The sequence below is a fragment of the Canis lupus genome, chromosome 16 (genome assembly GCF_048164855.1).
Source record: "Canis lupus baileyi chromosome 16, mCanLup2.hap1, whole genome shotgun sequence".
NCBI classification, from domain to species: Eukaryota; Metazoa; Chordata; class Mammalia; order Carnivora; family Canidae; genus Canis; species Canis lupus.
The window spans coordinates 19244637-19263171 of record NC_132853.1 but is presented as its reverse complement, the minus strand read 5'-3'; the positions used below and the strand labels follow the sequence as shown (position 1 = coordinate 19263171).

Sequence of the window (18535 nt, the reverse complement as noted above, 5' to 3'; positions counted from 1 at the left end):
CAGGTCGTAGCCCGCGCTCCCGGCCTCCGCCGGGCTCCGGCCGCAGCCCCGCCCCCGCCTCCGCCTCCCCGCGCTTTCCGCCCCAGCCCGTCGGGTCCTCGCGGAAACGCCCGCGCGCCCCCGGCGGGGGGAAGGGGCGCCCAGCCCCGGCCGGCACGTCCGGAGCGTCGGGGGGCGGGGCCTCGGGCGGCGGCGTCATCAGGCCCCGCCCACGCCGCCCTGCTATCTCCCGCGCTGCCCGCCATTTTGTCTCCAGTGTCTGGTTTGCGGTCGGCGGTGTCGGAGGCAGTGTCTCGGTCCGTAGGCTTGAGGCAGGGACCGGCGTCTATTGTCTGTGTTTGACTCCGTGGTTTGGTCCCGGGCCTTCCGGAGCTGTCCCGGGGCAGTCGGCAGAGGCTGCCGCCACCGCCCCCGCCCCGCCCCTCCGTCCCCGGTCCGGGAGGGACCGAGCCCGCGTCACGCCCCTCAGCGCTCACCGGTCCCTTCTCTGTCGTTGCGTCCGCATCGCGCCCCCGGAATCAGACGGTGCCCCATAGATGGCCAGCTTTCCCCCGAGGGTCAACGAGAAAGAGATCGGTGAGGAATGGGACGGTGGGTGGGGGCTGCTGGGGAGCGGGGAGTCCCCGGAGGAGGAAGCGACTGAGTCTGAACGGTGGGGGGTGAGCCGGGGCCGAGCGCTGGAGCCAGGAGGAAGGAAGCGGGTGCCGCCGAGGGGTACGTGGGCAGCGCTGATGCGGCGCCTGCCGGGCGCCTGGCTCGGCGGCAGGCAAGCGGCGGATCCTCGGGTCCGGGGAGCCCGGGGAGCCCGGCTTTCTCTAAGCAGGTCCGCACACCGCCAGGGTCCTGGGGTCCTCCGGGCCCCACGTCTGGGGCGTCCAGTGGGTAGGCGAGTGCCGGCCAAGTCTCGGGGACTCTAATCTCACGACGGGGAGGCGAACTTGTGTGTTCCGAGGGTGCTCGAAGGGGAGGGGTCCTCGTGCACCTCGGCCGGAGGGGCGCCGGCAGCCTGAGGGAAGCGGTGTTCTGGAGAACGGTATGGCGTTCAGAACGGCCGGGGTTCAGGGGAGGAGACTCGGTATCTCGCCTACACAGAGGAGCGGGGAGGAGCGGAGCGGCTGGGTGGAGCGACGGAGGGCAGCGGTGGTATGAGAGCGCACTGTGGAAAGGCCTCTGGAAAGCGGCGGGACCGCCTCCGTGGCTCCGTGAGAGCGCCCCGCGTTTCGCCCCACGTTTGAATTCTGCCTTGACGGTGGAATCCGTGGGACGACTTTGGGGGGGGGGGGGTTGGTGCTGTGCGTTGATGGAGAGGCTGAGTCGACATTGGACTTACCAAGTCATGTTACGCATCTTAAATATGTACGGTTTTCATTTAAAAAATTAAAATAGAAAAAAAAAAACAAAATAAAAATTAGTAAAATAGGGTCGCCTGGGTGGCTCAGCGGATGAGCGTCTGCCTTTGGCTCAGGGAGTGATCCCAGGATCCAGGATCGAGTCCCACGTCGGGCTCCTTGCGTGGGGCCTGCTTCTCCCTCTGGCTGTGTCTCTGCGCCTCCCTCTCTCTCTCTCTCTCTCTCTAATAAATAAACAAAATCTTTTTTTTTTTAAATAAACAAAATCTTAAAAAAAAAAAAAAGGATTTAGCAGGCCCCTTCTCCAGAAAAAAAAAAAACACACACACACAACAAATCCAACACTGAATTTACTGTGTTAATTAAATGAAAATTGTTGGTGGCTCCAGAGCAGAACCTTTGCATTTTCCTGTTCTTCGGCTAAATGTATGCCTTTAAATATGTGGAGGAGGTATTTCTAGAGAGAGGGAAAAGCTGAAGTATCCAAAAGGCCCTCTATCCTATATGCGGGTTGAGTTTTTATATCTAGAGACAGTAATTTTAGAATTCTGACTTTTGGGGGACCTGGGTGGCTCAGCGGTTGAGCGTCTCCTTTCAGCTCAGGTCGTGATCCCAGCCTGGGTGCTGGGATCAGGTCCCACGTCAGGCTCCCTACGTGGAGCCTGCTTCTCCCTCTGCCTGTGTCTCTGCCTCTCTCTCTCTGCCTCTCATGAATAAAAAAAAAAAAAAAAAAAAAGGAATTCTGAACTTTTGTTTTCTGAAGGATAAGGATGAATGACAGGTTAGGAGGGGACTTTAACCCTGGTCTTAATAACTATAAAACAAAATTCATGCCCAATTTTTATTATAGCTATTTAAAGACTTTAAGTCCTACTAAAGTGGAACGTAGAACTCAGAAGTTCTTAATCTTAGTCCAGTGGGCTTTTTTTCCTCCCTCTGCTGCACAATAATATCACAGATAAGTGATCTGCCTTTCATTTATCTGTTTTACTTGATCTTGATGAACTATTTTGAAAACTTTCCAGTCCTGTCTTTTAAGGGCTGGATAGTTTCTGAGCATACCTGCATGAGGTAGAAGAACCATCCACTAAGTAGCCTTTTCAATTGAAAATTTTTGCATAGTAGATCTCTGTGTTATTTGCTGGCTATAGTATAAAATTTCTAGCCAAGTCCCACATATCTAAAAGAACTTTGGCCTTTCTTAAGCTTTAAAAAAAAAAAGAGTTTCTTTGTTTCTTTTTTCTTTGGAAGTACCATTTGGATACAGAGTTAAACAGTAATATCTTTGTAGCTTTTTATCTTTCAGTGAGGACTTAAGTTTTCCCCTTTTTTCTCGGTATTAATTATAGCTCTTTGGTTTCTCAAGTACTGAAAGAAGAGAGGCAAGATTCCTAGAATGATTAAAGGAGTCCTGTGTGACAGGGAGTACTGCCTGAGGCTGCTGCCCTCTTTCACAAGGCACTACGGAAGATCCTCCCTTTCTGGTTATGAAATTGCAGAGAGGAATGTGAAGAAGTAGCTAAATCTGGTTCACTTGGTTCAGCAGTGACTCGGTGTGTTACTACTGTACAGATAATGTAGTGTTAAATTTTATGGCTGAGTTCCCATGGCAGGCAGCTTTCCCCTTATTAAAAAGTCATTTAAAAAATAAAAAAATAAAATGTCATTAAATCATATATTTCTTAGGATACTAACATTAAACAGCTGCAGATAATAAAGGTGTAACAATTTTTTTTTTCAAAGCACTTCATTATAACCCTGTGCTACTGATAATATTGTACCAGTAAGTATCTAAAGGAGTGCTTGGATCATTTGATGCAAAAATCATTTGAAAAAAAATCACTTGCTATGACTGTACAAGCAAGGAAACACAAAGCTAATTATTAATACAATACTTTGACAGTATAGCATCTATTTATTTGGTAGTTTCAAAATAATGACCTTGAATTTCTATATATTTAAGAATGAATCAGCTTATTATTTCATGGTTTTTGTTATTTGAACCAGTTTTCTAGTTACTTTCCAACCTTTATACAGAGGAGTTTTGTGATTGTGGTCACGCTAAAAGAAAAATAGAATGATCCTAAAATACAGACTAAAAAGAGTCTTTTGTGGGAAAGTTTATGCATGCTAAAGGAGTGATGAGTTCTAGTCTAATTAGCCAGATGTTTTTGAAGTTGAATGCAAGGGCTAGTCCTCTGTTTTTTTGACACAAAGTTTATATGAATATACTCATCAAGTTTAGCTAGGGGCTTTCTCTTTAAGATAATGCTTGGATTTTTCAGTTGAAAAGATTTTTTTTCCCAGTTGAATTTCATTTTATTTTTATTTTTTTTCCCAGTTGAATTTTAAAACTTGCTTCTCTGACTTGTGAACTTTGCTTTTTTTCTCTTAGAATTTATGGATTTTAAAAGATAGGTAAGGGGGATCCCTGGGTGGTTCAGGGATTTAGCGCCTGCCTTTGGCAGGGCGTGATCCTGGAGTCCTAGGATCGAGTCCCGCATCAGGCTCCCTGCATGGATCCTGCTTCTCCCTCTGCCTGTGTCTCTGCCTCTCTGTGTGTGTCTCTCATGAATAAATAAATACAATCTTTAAAAAAATAAAATAAAAGGTATGATTAAACAGAAACCCAAATTATTAAAAAAAAAAAAAAAAGATTTAGGCAGGAGTTGCAAATTCAGGAGCCAGGCCCATGAACTACCGTAGTGAGATGACTGTGTGACACTATGGACTTGGAAGAATATAAGGAAAAGCAATGTAAGATATACCAAGGCCTTTCAAAAATCATTTATATGTTTCAAAAAAAATCATTTTGCAGGCATATGAGGGTTGCTGATTTGTGGATTTTATATTAAGAAAGTCCTGTAGGGATGCCTGGGTGACTCAGCAGTTGAGCGCCTCTCTTTTCTGCCCAGGGCGTGGTCCCTGGGGTCCTGGGATCAAGTCCCGCATCAGGCTCCTCTGGGGAGCCTGTTCTCTTTCTGCCTGTGCCTCTGCCCCTCTCTCTGTGTCTCTCATGAATGAATAAATAAAATCTTTTAAAAATTAAAAATTAAAAAAAGAAAGTCCTGTAACTGCTGGTGAGATTAATGTCCCCTTATGTCGTATTGATACAGTTGGGGTAGGGGTGGGAGTGGGGATGGGATTCTGCTGCTTTAATTAAACCACACCTGAAATACTGTGTTTATTTCTGGATGCCACTTTTACGAGGACCATTACTAACTAGAATTTATCCAGAAAAGTGATGGTGGCAAAGGTGGGGAATGGACTTGAAACCATGTAATCTAAGGATTGATTGACAGGCCTACGGAGTTTAGTCTGGTGAAAAGATTTAGTTGCTGATGTCACAGCTGACTTCAGTATGTGACTATCAGGTGAGAACGGTTTTAAGTTTATTCTCTTAGGTCAAAATTGGGACTGAGTGGGTAGAGTGGGCAAGGAGGAGATTTTTGAGCCGTCAGAAGGGAAATTTTTGATAATGTCAGCTGCATAAAAATAGAATAAGCCTTATTAGGTATTCATATTTATGAAGATCGTAGAAAAATAGGTCTCAGTTTTGTTTTCCCTTTTTTTTTTTTTTTTTTAATTTTGGTTTTAGGTTTTACTTTTAAGTAATCTCTTTACCCAACATCAGGTTTGAACCTACAGCCTTGAGATCAGTCACGTGTTCTGCTGACCTAGCCAGCCAGGCACTCCTTTTACTTTTTAAACCATAGCTCATTTGGTAATGTATCAAAAACTTGGGCAAGGAAATATTGAAATCATTCAAGAATGGGAGCTTATACATGTGCTTTCATATTCATTCAATAAATATTTACTGATCACCCATTATATCCCAGGTGCTCCACTGGCTGTTGACAGAACACACATTGAGACTTGAAGTGTCATCACCTGAATGAATATGTGGGGGGCAGGGGGGTTTTATCTATCTGCTCTAGCAATAAGAGTATAAGTGGTTCTTTTTTTTTTTTTAAGATCTTATTTATTTATTCATGATAGAGGAGGAGACACAGGCAGAAGGAGAAGCAGGCTCCATGCAGGGAGCCCAACACAGACTCATCCTAGGTCTCCAGGATCACACCCTGGGCCCAAGGCGGTGCTAAACCGCTGAGCCACCCAGGCTGCCCGAACAAGTGGTTCTTATTTAAAGTGCAATATATAGGATATATGTAATTTAATTGTTGGTAAGTTTAAGCCAAAAACAAAAAATACGCTAGATGTTGATCACACAACTAATCACAAAATAGATAATAGGAAAACTAAAATGATAATTAGTTTATACCTAAAAAGGAAGAGTAGCAAAATTTGAAATCAAGACGAACCCAAGAAAGCAGTGGTAGTGATGCACTGATAAAGATTCTTTTCCCAAATTGAGGAAACTCTGGTCAAGTTTGCATGCACACATGTACAGTAGGAGCTTATTGATCATGCTTCTTGATAAATGCACAACAAAAAGTCTCTGTATACTCTGGTAATATGCCAGTTTTTGTATGAATGATAAATTTATTGACTAAATTTTATTTTTATTTTTTATTTTTGACTAAATTTTAAAATGTATGAAATTTTTCCATTCTCTGTCCTTAAAAACCAAAAGAATTCCATTTTGGGTCAGCTTGTGGTCCACTAGTAAGCTGCTTGAGGACCCCTATTTGAGGATCACAAATGTAATGCATTTTAAAGCACTGGTTGGGAGATTGTAATAAATAACTTTTAAGTCCCTTCTAGTTCTGGGGGGCTTGTGATTTTTGTGACCTGGGCCTGGAAAAAAAAAAAAAAAGAATTTTTTTTTTTTTTTTTAAAGAATATTCATGTGGGGTACCTGGCTTGCTCAGTTAGTGGAGTATATGCCTCTTTATCTTGGGGTTGTGAGTTAAATTATTTTTAAGAAATCTTTAGAAAAAGAAAATGATCTCTTTAATATTCATGTTTAAATAAACTATTTATTTATTTTTTTAAATTTAATTTATTTATGATAGTCACAGAGAGAGAGAGAGAGAGAGGCAGAGACACAGGCAGAGGGAGAAGCAGGCTCCATGCACTGGGAGCCCAACGTGGGATTCGATCCCGGGTCTCCAGGATCGTGCCCTGGGCCAAAGGCAGGCGCCAAACCGCTGTGCCACCCAGGGATCCCTAAATAAACCATTTAATAGTGCTTTTCTTTGAGTAATGATATTGTATTACAGTGATTTGTGGTTTTTGAAAACGACAAATTTTTTTTCTTTTAAGATTCTATTTATTCATGAGAAACACAGAGAGGCAGAGGCAGAGGCAGGCTCCCTACAGGGAGCTCGATGTGGGTCTCGATCCCAGGACCCCGGGATCATGCCCTGAGCTGAAGGCAGATGCTCAACCACTGAGCCATCCAGTTGCCCCTGAAAGCTACGAATTTTTGGAAGCTACTTTTACAAAATAAGTTTAGCCTGTTGCATTTTAAATGTTAGTAATTTGATGAGGAGATAAGACAATGCAAATCAAGACTTACTCATTGCTGGCCCTGATATATATCATTATATTATTATCACTTAACTAGTTTAATTGAAGCTTTCTAAAACTCTTGGGTGGAGAGAAGTTGGAAAATCACTTTATCTAAACTTGAAGATAGTTATCATTAAAGGGTCTTCACATACATCCCTTAAGAGAGTAGAAAGCAGAACTCCTTATACCTTGTCTGCATAGAAACTCAATGGAGTTAAGAGTTCCAAATTAATACGGAGGCAGTCTCAAATTCATTATTGGTTATATATGGCATCCTGTGTATTTTTTTTTTTCTTCTTCTAGTGAGATCACGTACTATAGGAGAACTTTTAGCTCCAGCAGCTCCTTTTGACAAGAAATGTGGTCGTGAAAATTGGACTGTTGCTTTTGCTCCAGATGGTTCGTACTTTGCTTGGTCACAAGGACATCGTACAGTAAAGCTTGTTCCGTGGTCCCAGTGCCTTAAGAACTTGTAAGACACTCTTCTTTTTTTGTATTTTGTATCTCTTTGTAGAATTTACCATTTTCTTTATGTGGAGTAATAAAAAGATTTTGATATTTAAGTTTTTCCTTTGTAGACTATTGTAAATGTATTTTAATCATAAGCTGAATATATTTATTGGAAAATTTGTGGGAAGAATTGCTTAGCTTTATATGTTATAGAATACTTTCTCAGATACTTTTATGCTTTTGTATTAAAAAGTGGGTTAATGGTTCCTTGGTAGTATGTATATTGTGCCAAAGCAGGTGACCTTTGTTATGTGATGCCTTTTGGATTTTACAACATTTTATAGTGATAACAGTGATCGTATAATTATTTTTTATGTACTTACTGTTCCTCTGCTTGGATTTGAGTATTTGTTGGAATTTTTTCTAAAATGTATCATATACTAAATTGAATCCCTCCCTTTTGTGTCTAGTTGACTTTCATGGTTGTATTAGTTAATGTCCTTATTACATATTATTTTAGGTCTAGAAAGTATGGGAAACTACTAATTATTGTGGGTTATTTTTGAGGTAATTTTCTGGTGTCAGTTTTATAATATCTTAAGTAAATCAGGCTTTGAATTTATTTGGTTATACCCTCATAGCTAATAGCAACTTTTCCCCTTCCCATCCATAGAATTCTATTGTTACTCAGTATCACTATGATAATAGTGAGGTTATTTTAACCTTTATCATTGTTTCATTTATCTATTTGCTCTAGCAATAAGAGTATAAGTGGAGTCCAGAGTAAGTAAGTAATAACTAGATGTCAGTCTGACCTTTTTTCTCCCCTCAGTCTCTTGCATGGCACCAAGAATATCACCAATTCAAGCAGTTTGAGATTGTCAAGACAAAACAGTGATGGTGGTCAGAAAAATAAGCCTCGTGAGCATATTATAGACTGTGGTGACATAGTCTGGAGTCTTGCTTTTGGATCTTCAGTTCCAGAAAAACAGAGTCGCTGTGTCAATATAGAATGGCATCGATTCAGATTTGGACAAGATCAGCTGCTCCTTGCCACAGGGTTAAACAATGGGCGTATCAAAATATGGGATGTATATACAGGTACGGAGCCATAGTTTTATTTTTTTTTATTTTTTTTTATTTTTTTTTTTTTTGGAGCCATGGTTTTAAAAGCAAACTTGATTTTTTTGTGATGCAGGGCATCTCTCATAGGCACTAGAATATGTGATTTGAGGATTTTAACGTACTGAAAAGCAAGAATTGGTGTTATGAGTGTATCTTTTTAATCGTGGCCTGCAGAGCATCTTCAGCTCATGGTTTTACTTTAAGAAAATAGAGTTCTCATTGTTTGATACTCTTCAGAGAATACTACAGCAAGAAGGGCATGACTAAGTAATGTTTAATTCTTATTTATAAAATAATTTATAAATTAGTTTAGTTTACGGTTTAAATGGCAAGGTACTTTTTTTTTTTTTTTTTTTTTAAGATTTTATTTATTCACGAGAGACCCAGAGAGAGAGAGAGGCAGAGAGACACAGGCAGAGGGAGAAACAAGTTCTATGCAGGGAGCCCAATGTGGGACTCTGTCCCGGGTCTCCAGGATTGGGCCCTGAGCTGAAGGCCATGTTAAACCGCTGAGCCACTCAGGCTGCCCCCAAGGTACTTTTTATATACTTTTTCGATGAGAGCTTGGCAGCTTTCAAGGCAAATCTGATTTTCAATAATTGTCTAACCTTTGGGAGGTTTTAGTGATATTTTATCTAAGGTTTAACTAGATAGGTTGAGAAGTTAAATTCTTTGGGCAATTAAAAAAAATGACTGTGTTCATTGACTAAAACAGTTTCTGGCTGATATATACTCAAAAATTTGAAGGATTTTTTAAAAATGACCATTAAACTATGTACAGTAGAACACAGCAAGTGATATTACTATTGAGTGAGGATAATGAGTTGGTAAATTTGATTGGATTCTTGAAAAAAATTTAAGGAAAGCACATTAGATTTTCATAGAAAACTCACAAAATTAAATAAAATACATTTTTCACTTATTTTTGAAAATTTAGGATTTTGTGGAGTGACATGAATCTTTGGGGAATTTAACAGTCCATTAGTAATCCAAGGCCAAGGAAAAGAAAAGGGAAAATTTGGTTTTATATTTAAAATCATTATACAAAGATTAAAAATTATAATCTAGGTATTCCTCATAGTAAAATGACTTATTTACATTTCAGGAATTCTCTTTAAAGTTATCTAAAAAATTTAGGCTTAGCTCTTCAGGAAACAATCCATTTTAAAACATTGTAAATAGAGAATCTTTAAAGGTGACAGTAAGGGACGCCCGAGTGGCTCAGCACTTGAGTGCCTGCCTTCAGCTCAGGGCGTGATCCCGGAGTTCCAGCATCGAGTCCTGCATCGGGCTCCCTATATGGAGCCTGCTTCGTAGTCTGCCTGTGTCTCTGCCTCTCTCTGTGTCTCTCATGAATAAATAAATAAAATCAGAGAGAGAGAGAGAGAGAGAAAAGAAAAGAAAAGAAAGAAAGAAAGAAAGAAAGAAAGAAAGAAAGAAAGAAAGAAAGAAAGAAAAGTGACAGTGAAGTCCCTTTAACTTGAGAGAGAAAGAAAGAAAAAGAGAAAGAAAAATGACAGTAAAGTCACTTTAACTTGGGAAACTAAGGAGGTGCCAAGTGTTTCTGCTTAAATTTTTTTAATGAAGAACCTTATGTTTTTTAAAATGGGAAGCTGATAAAAATTAACATTTTTTTTTCTGCTTTTCCATTGCATTTAGGAAAACTCCTCCTTAACTTAGTAGATCATACTGAAGTGGTCAGAGATTTAACTTTTGCTCCAGATGGGAGCTTGATCCTAGTATCAGCTTCAAGAGACAAAACTCTGAGAGTATGGGACCTGAAAGATGATGGTATGTCTTTTTTCCAGGCTGGGAAACAGAATGATTTTCTTGATGTTACTACTGAGAGATGTCAAGAAGTGTTGATTATTGGGGCATTTGACTTTAAAAGTGATGTATGATCAAAGTTTCCTTTTTCTCTGCTTAATCATTTGGTACCTTGACCCATGTAGATGAAACTATAAATGTGACCCAGAATAGGAGCCAGCCATTACTTTGAACAATCTGATAATATTCAGAAACTAACCACACAGATCTGTATCAACTATATGAGGGCAAAACCTGGGTCAATTTTAAGGTTTTATATGAATTGGTCTGCATTAGTTTATTTCCTTCATCTTAAAGATTTTATTTGGGATGCTTGGGTGGCTCAGCGGTTGAGCATCTACCTTTGTCTCAGAGCGTGATCCCGGAGTTCTGGGATTGAGTCCCGCATCTCCCTGCATGGAGCCTGCTTCTCCCTCTGCCTGTGTCTCTGCCTGTCTCTGTTTCTCATGAATAAATAAATAAAATATCTTTTTTAAAGGGGGAGGTCATATCAGAAAGGGAGACAGAACATAAAGACTCCTAACTCTGGGAAACGAACTAGGGGTGGTGGAAGGGGAGGAGGGCGGGGGGTGGGGGTGAATGGGTGATGGGCACTGAGGGGGGCACTTGACGGGATGAGCACTGCGTGTTATTCTGTATGTTGGCAAATTGAACACCAATAAAAAATAAATTTATTATTAAAAATAAAATAAAAAAGGGGAGGTCAGATGGTAAATATTTTAGGCTTGTGGACCATGCTGTCTCTGCTGTAGTTACAGCTCTCCCATTGTAGCACAGCATAAACAAACGGGCATGGTTGTTTCAATAAAACTTTACAAAAATAAGCAACTGGTTTATTTTTTTTTATTTATTTTTATTTTTTTTTAGCAACTGGTTTATATCCAACCCTTGCTATAGAAGTTTGTGATTCTCCCATTTTTGAAATGCTGCTCATTTGAAGTGAACTTTAGAGTTAACACAGGTATTTCTTTCTGTTCAGGAAACATGATGAAAGTATTGAGGGGCCATCAGAACTGGGTGTATAGCTGTGCATTCTCTCCTGACTCTTCTATGCTGTGTTCAGTGGGAGCCAGTAAAGCAGTATGTATCAAAGTTCTTGTACATTCATTGTGAACTGGATTATAATAATGTGTGCATAATCATTTTAAATCTAAGAAACCTATTAAATCTGTGCTCGGTGTCATGAATATCTTAAATGTTTTATTTCATGATGGGGGAGAATTTGCATGAGGGAAATTAAATATAGTTATTGATTGTGGAGTGAGAAATTGGATTGCCTATAGTTAGATAATACTCATAAAGTAAGGGGTATGTCAAATTGACTTTTTTTAAGATCTAGGAAAGGTTATGTGCTATAGAAGAGATCTAGTCCAAATGTTAAGACATTCCCGCTAATTATCTTCTTCTCTGTTGTTCTATTTTTTTTTGTCCAGTTTGCTGTTTAAAAAGTTTTGATTCCCAGCTGGTCCTGGACATTTAACTGAAAAAAAAGTAACTTAAAAATCTAATACTAAAAACAGCACTCATGATGTCTAGAGTGAATTATAGATAAAATTGATATGGTCTGTCTTGCATAGCATACCTGTGGACAGATTAAGTATAAAGTGATTCTTGAGATGTTTATGCTGATTAATGAGCTCTCTTTTAGTTGCCTACCAGCTCTTAGTGTAGTTAAAGAGATCTTATTAGCTTCAGATGTTTATGAAAAATGTTGGAAGTCCAAATACATGTGATATTCACAATACACTCTGAATTATTGGGGGTGGGAGACTGGTTTTAAATGCATTTTATTTAGCCAAGAAGTATGTTAAAATGATAGTAGCAAATGTTGGAAGTTTAGAAAAAAAGTATTTAGTTCTTTAAAAATCATAAGAAGAACAAAGCTCTAGATATTGACATTGCTATTTTAGGCTGTGTGTTTTCCATATGCTTCTTGCTTTCCCTGTCACAGGTGGTGGCAGCAATATTGGTGTGATTGAGGTTATGCTGGCACCACTCGCACACAGGCGCACAATGGTGTTAGCTGGGCAGAAAGAGTGGCATCTCTGGCTACCGGGCTGGGGGCGACCTTTACCATAGGATGAAGTAACCTTGCATTCGGCTGCAAGGTGTACTGTACGTACACAGGTGCTGGTCGATGTCCACTTTCTGCTTTTCTTTCTTTCTTTTTTAAAGTAATTTCCCCCACAGTGAAACCGACTGATGACTCCAAGTAAATTGTTCTTCCAGTCTCATGGAATTGGGAGTCTGAGATGTGAAACCAATTTAATGTAATGTAATTGGCTTTCAGATGGTTTCTCTGTGCTGTTTTTTTGGAATTCTTTGAGATGTTAGAGATACCTTAAGACTTTGATCCAACTTGAAATTTGTATTTATTTTTCTTTGGTAGTAATAATATTGTGTCTGTGCAGAAAAAAAAGTAGCAAAAAGGATTGCTTTACTCCAAGAGGAGAGATTGTCTTAACTAGGATTGTTGTAAACCTCCAAGCTTGCATTTACTATAACTAGACTGAAGTAATAAACATTTGAATCCTATTCAGAACTATTCTGCACAGTCTAAGTACTGATCTTATAGAATCAAACTATGTATAAACTTGTACTAAAGTAATTTAAATATTTTATGCTTAAAATGACTAATGATTGTGGTCGGTTTGGGAAAAATAAGATTGGCAAATCTTGATTCACAGACGTGTTAATTGTAATATTTTTATAAAGTAGTCTTTTCGTTTTGTAATGTGGTTTAACATCCTTGTTGTTTGCCAAAGAAATTTCATTTGGCTGTGAAAATTTCTCTTTGCTTGCAGTATCTGTTTCTCTTCCTAGGCTCACGTTGGTGACCCAAGCCTATTGTAAACAAGTGATTATCTCAAAGGGAGATGCCAATGGAGTAACAATTTGTTAACATTACATTTTCTGTCTGTATATTTTTTAAAAATTTGGTAGTTTCTGGAAAAAAAAAGGGGGTTTGTAGTATTTAACCCTATTTATTTCTGTATATTTTAGTTAATTAGTTTTTGGAATAAATGGATTTCAGTATAACTTTGTGGTTAAATTGCATTGCCTTTTTTATGTTTAGGCTTATTTTTAAATTAACATTTAACAGAAACATTTGAAATAGAATTTGCATGTTTACTTTAATTAACTTAAAGACTGATTTTAATCTGACTATGACACTGAGCATATTCTCTTAATTATTCATAATTTGTAATGTTTAATATAATGTTAATTAAATTTAGCAGTTTTAGATTAAGTTGTGCCATTTTGTCCTTTGTGTGCCTGAATGAAGCTATAACATTTGCCTTTTTATTGCAGGTTTTCCTTTGGAATATGGATAAATATACCATGATACGGAAATTAGAAGGACACCACCATGATGTTGTAGCTTGTGACTTTTCTCCTGATGGAGCATTACTGGCTACTGCATCTTATGATACTCGAGTATATATCTGGGATCCGCATAATGGAGACATTCTGATGGAATTTGGGTAGGTACAGCATGAATTAATTGTAGTCTGGGATTCATGTCTGGCTATTAGTATAACGTTTAAGAAACTATATGAATGATTACAATCACTAACATGCAAGACTTAAAATTGTAGTATATCATAGTTGTAAATTTCAGTATTATTTAAATCCTTGAATAAATCAAAGCTTTAAATATAAATTCTAAACAAATTTGGCTCTCTTGATACAGATTGTGTTATTGTCGTTCGAATAGTATAGGACTCTAATTACAGTTTCGGGCCAAGGTTTTTGAAAAACCATTGAAACATGTTGGAGTCACATTGTAAAAAGGAGATTGGTAATTCTTTCAAGGTTCCTTTCATTTAATTTGGATCAGCTCCACTCAGTCTCCTTGATTGTGTTCATTAAAGCCACTTTAAACATTATTCAAAGTCAGATGTACTTTGTACCTGGGCAATTTTGCTTCTTGAAGTGACTCACATTTTCACTGAAAACATGTACTTGACCTCAGGCACCTGTTTCCCCCACCTACTCCAATATTTGCTGGAGGAGCAAATGATCGATGGGTACGATCTGTGTCCTTTAGTCATGATGGACTGCATGTTGCAAGCCTTGCTGATGATAAGTAAGTGTGGGAATTACAGTTTGACCTATTACTATCTTTTAAAGATTTCCTTTCATCTTTCTACTTACTAGAAACCTTTTCAAGCCTTAAAAAAAAAAAAAAAAAAAAAAAAAGCTTTTCTGCCATGTGGGTTTTAATTTCTCTTTCTCTAGATAAGACTTTGGGAGATGTGTGTCTTAAAGAAAATTGACCTGACAAGTATCCATGTAAACTAAAGATAATGTATGCCTTTCTCTGTGTTTCTTGTTTGTTAACTGGTGTAGGGAGACTGGGTAGATTTTTAATTAGCTTTTAGCTCACAGATTTATTCTTCAGTAATACCTTGTAAAGGTTGAAACAGAAGGACATTTTCAAAGTGAAACATGGTAAAAGCAGAGTCACTTGTGTCCACTGCAGTTGAGGCTACAAGATGAAATGTTGCACGAGTGAGCTGTGCTGCTTACTGGTATGCAGAACTGGATAGCCAATCCATTTGCTCAGCTTTTATCATGCCATGTGCATGGATACAGTATTAAGTAGTTTGGTCACATTAATTCAAAAAGCAACTCATTATCATCTTTCAAGAACAAAGAGGAGTTTTTTTTTTTTTTGCCAACAGTCATGGTTTTTCTGTTTGTGCAGATTTTGAATATCAGGTCTCTGCTGTTTCTAGACACATTCTACCTATGTGAAAGGCTTTTTAAATCCTTGGAAAGAGTAAAACAGATCAGATATTGAGTGTAAGGAGAAAGATCCTGGTTGTGACCATTATGGATCTGAACACTAGGAAGGGAAGGCAGCTAAGCATTATAGTCTCTTAAGTGTGAGTTGATCCAAATTACTGATTGGTATAGGCTAGAAAATATTTTTTTTTTTAATTATTGGAAGATTTCTTTTTTTTTTTTTTTAATTTTTTTTTCATTTACTTATGATAGTCACACAGAGGGGCAGAGACATAGGCAGAGGGAGAAGCAGGCTCCATGCACCGGGAGCCTGACGTGGGATTCGATCCCGGGTCTGCAGGATCGCGCCCTGGGCCAAAGGCAGGCCTAAACCGCTGCGCCACCCAGGGAATCCCTAGAAAATATTTTATAAAGCAAATTAGAGTAATCACTTGGCTGCAATGGTTGTGTGTGTGTGTGTGTGTGTGTGTGTGTTGTGCACGCATGTGCCCACACACAATTGCAGGTATGGTGTATATTTTGTGACTTAGAGTGGCATTTTTTTTATCTGAAGTATAGATGTTGCTTTTACCTTTAATTTTGGGTTAGATACTCACTGGACAATTTATTTTCTTTCTAGAATGGTGAGGTTCTGGAGAATTGATGAGGATTATCCAGTTCAAGTTGCACCTTTGAGCAATGGTCTTTGCTGTGCCTTTTCTACTGATGGCAGTGTTTTAGCTGCTGGGTAAATTGATTTTTCTATTTTCTTTAAGAGGCAATTTAAGGTGGCTTTTAGTCAAAGTAGCCAGTATTTTATTGTCACTAAATCTTCTATAAGGGCTCTTTATAATTCTGCTGCTTTGTCATAGAGAAGGTCATTGATTAGGGCTCCTTTATTAGGTTTTAATGTGTATTTGTGACTCTTGATACACAGCCTTGGATGTTAGTTGTTTGAATGGTGGGATATTGAGATTACATGTATGTAGATGACTGAGCTTATGATTTTTTTTGTTTTGTTTCTGTTTAGGACACATGATGGAAGTGTGTATTTTTGGGCCACTCCAAGGCAAGTCCCTAGCCTTCAACATTTATGTCGCATGTCAATCCGGAGAGTGATGCCCACCCAAGAGGTCCAGGAGCTGCCTATTCCTTCCAAAGTTTTGGAGTTTCTTTCCTATCGTATTTAGAGGGCTCTCTCTTCCTGGTACTAGGGGCTGACAGAGCACACTTGACACAAACCTCAAGCTTGACTGACTTCAAGTATCTTTTTCAAGGTTTAGAAGATTTATTTAATTTGATGCATTCTTGTAGTGCATTTTGATCGTTTGAGCATTTAAAAATATTATTTATAGACTATAGAAGAACTGTTTGCGGACATATCAAATGTAATTTTTTTTCCTAAAATTTAACTGTGAAAACATATACATAAATGTATATATTTAGATATAAGCTGCTATGTGTTGAATAGATCCTTTTGCTTTTTTAACTTAGTTACAACGTGTATATATTACTTCAGTAGAGCCTCAATATGTATCTTCACTGTAAAGTGGAAGGAAGTTTTGTTTTTTGTTTTTTGTTTGTTTTTGATTCTGGGCCGCTGAGTTTGATGGTAAATATTGGCTAAAGGAACCTGAATTTCCTGATTTAAAAAAAATGCAGATTTGGTCAGGGGTGGAGTCAGACATCTGACCTGCAAGTAAAACCTCTGAGGAAAGGATTTTTTTCTTTAGAAATGGCATCCAAGGGGTAGAATTTGAATGTGACATTATTAAATAAAAAGCAGAGCCAAGGTTTAACTAGGAAAGGGGTGTGTGTGTGTCTGTCTTTTTCTCATCATTTCTCCCCACCCCCACCCTCGCCCATAACTATAACTGTTGCTGCGGGCTTTAATTTTGGAAAGCAACTTGCTACTTCAACCCCGTGGTATAAAGTATTATAAATTTTAGTTATTTTGCAAAATCCGTCTACTGTATTATTGCTAAATATTTTGTTACTTGTACTAAGGGACAATTTTAAGACCATGGTTTTGCTTGTTTTTTTATGTTTTTTTTTACATGTATCATATGGTTCTGCAGAGGGTAATATTGGTGATTTGCCAAAGAGAAGCAATACAGTATATCTGCTTTTGCCTTCTGTTTTTTGTCTTACCTGCAGATATTAAGAATGTATGCATTATGTAAAATGCTTGATTATATATATTTTTGAGTTTTTTAATTAAAGACTTGTGAAAAACCACCATCACAAATGTTTCTTAAGTATGTTGGACGGTTTAGTGCTTTTGTGTGTCTCCAGTGTAGGACCAATGCAGCACCACAGCAAATTAAGCAATAAAGGTAATGAATAGCATAAGCACTACTACTTTATAGAGTTGATACTTCATGAATGCAGCAATTTTTATATTGATTTGTTCTGGGAGCACTGCTGTAGTACTTAATGCTTACTGGCTGGCTCAGGCAGTGGAGCAGATGACTCTTGATCTCGGGGTCATGAGTTGAAGCCCCACATTGAGAGTAGAGATTACCGGAATGCCTGGGTGGCTCCGCTGTTTTAGTGCCTACCTTCCGCTCAGGGCGTGATCCCGGAGTCTGGGATCAGGTCCCACATCGGGCCTGCTTCTCCCTCTGCCTGTGTCTCTGCCTCTCTGTCTCTCTCATGAATAAATAAATAAATAAAATCTTTAAAAAAAAATAATAAAGATTACTTAAATAAACTAAAAAAAAAAAAGGCATAGGAAAGCTCTAGAACAAGGGAAAATAACTGTTGAGTGAAAGAAAAATACAACCTTTTAGAGGAACCAACAGGCTTATGGAAGTCTATCAAAGGAAAGTCTAGCGAGGTGGGCCTTTTGAGGAGGTAAAATCAGCAAAACGTTTATTAGTCCTGTGTGCTCTTGAAGCCTTGATTGTTGCCACTGAAATTATCTGAAAGTTCTTAGAGTTGGCTCTATGAAGGATGTAAGTTATAAGTTTGATAACCAGTAGGAAATGTGCCCAAGTTACTTCTTGAGAATCACCTATTTTACAAAAAGCACAAAAGCATCTTATCTTTAAACTTGTGATTTTTCTTTTTGCATTTTACTTTGTAATGTCTGCTTTATAGTTTGAAAATGATAAGATCCCATTACTTATTCTCACACCATGAAATTACTCTCTAACCAACATACCTGATCGGGTAAAAATTGCCTATTTGGAAGATGCATTCTCTGAGGCCAGATGGCTTGATACCTTTTCGTATGAAAATCATAGTGCCAAGGTGAATGGAAAACTGTGGAATATGGGATGCCTGGGTGGCTCAGCGGTTGAGCATCTGCCTTTGGCTCAGGGTGTGATCCTGGAGTCATGGGATTGAGTCCCACTTCAGGCTCCCTGCATGGAGCTGCTTCTTCCTCTGCCTGTGTCTCTTCCTCTCTCTGTGTCTGATGACTAAAGTGTGAACCATAGAAAAGAACCTCTAGTGAAGTCAAGTAGAAACATGCTTAAATTTTCCATTTGTTTATGGAGAAGGAAATATAGGATATGCTACTTCAGAGTGACAGAGGAAGGTAGAGATGTGGTCGGGTCAGATTCTAGCTAGAG

The 18535-nt window shown here is 38.9% G+C and overlaps 1 protein-coding gene and 1 long non-coding RNA gene across 4 annotated transcripts; both read left to right on the top strand.

Moving 5' to 3' along the window:
• The first annotated feature begins 221 nt into the window (after positions 1-221).
• Positions 222-17195, top strand: WSB1 (WD repeat and SOCS box containing 1). 3 transcript variants are annotated; one of them, XM_072779379.1, is made up of 9 exons: positions 222-576; positions 7128-7296; positions 8107-8375; positions 10059-10190; positions 11206-11306; positions 13539-13711; positions 14203-14316; positions 15598-15705; positions 15988-17195. In XM_072779379.1, exons 1-9 carry the CDS (start codon positions 537-539, stop codon positions 16145-16147), a joined length of 1266 nt encoding a protein of 421 aa, XP_072635480.1. In that variant the 5' UTR covers positions 222-536; the 3' UTR covers positions 16148-17195. The 3 variants fall into 3 exon arrangements, with proteins under 3 accessions (XP_072635480.1, XP_072635481.1, XP_072635482.1); XM_072779380.1 differs by lacking the exon at positions 14203-14316; XM_072779381.1 differs by lacking the exon at positions 10059-10190 and having other exon boundaries at positions 255-576.
• Positions 12206-13265, top strand: LOC140606250 (uncharacterized). The gene is made up of 2 exons (XR_012008602.1): positions 12206-12341; positions 13050-13265. It is a non-coding gene; the product is annotated as an uncharacterized lncRNA (long non-coding RNA).
• Positions 17196-18535: the final 1340 nt, after the last annotated feature.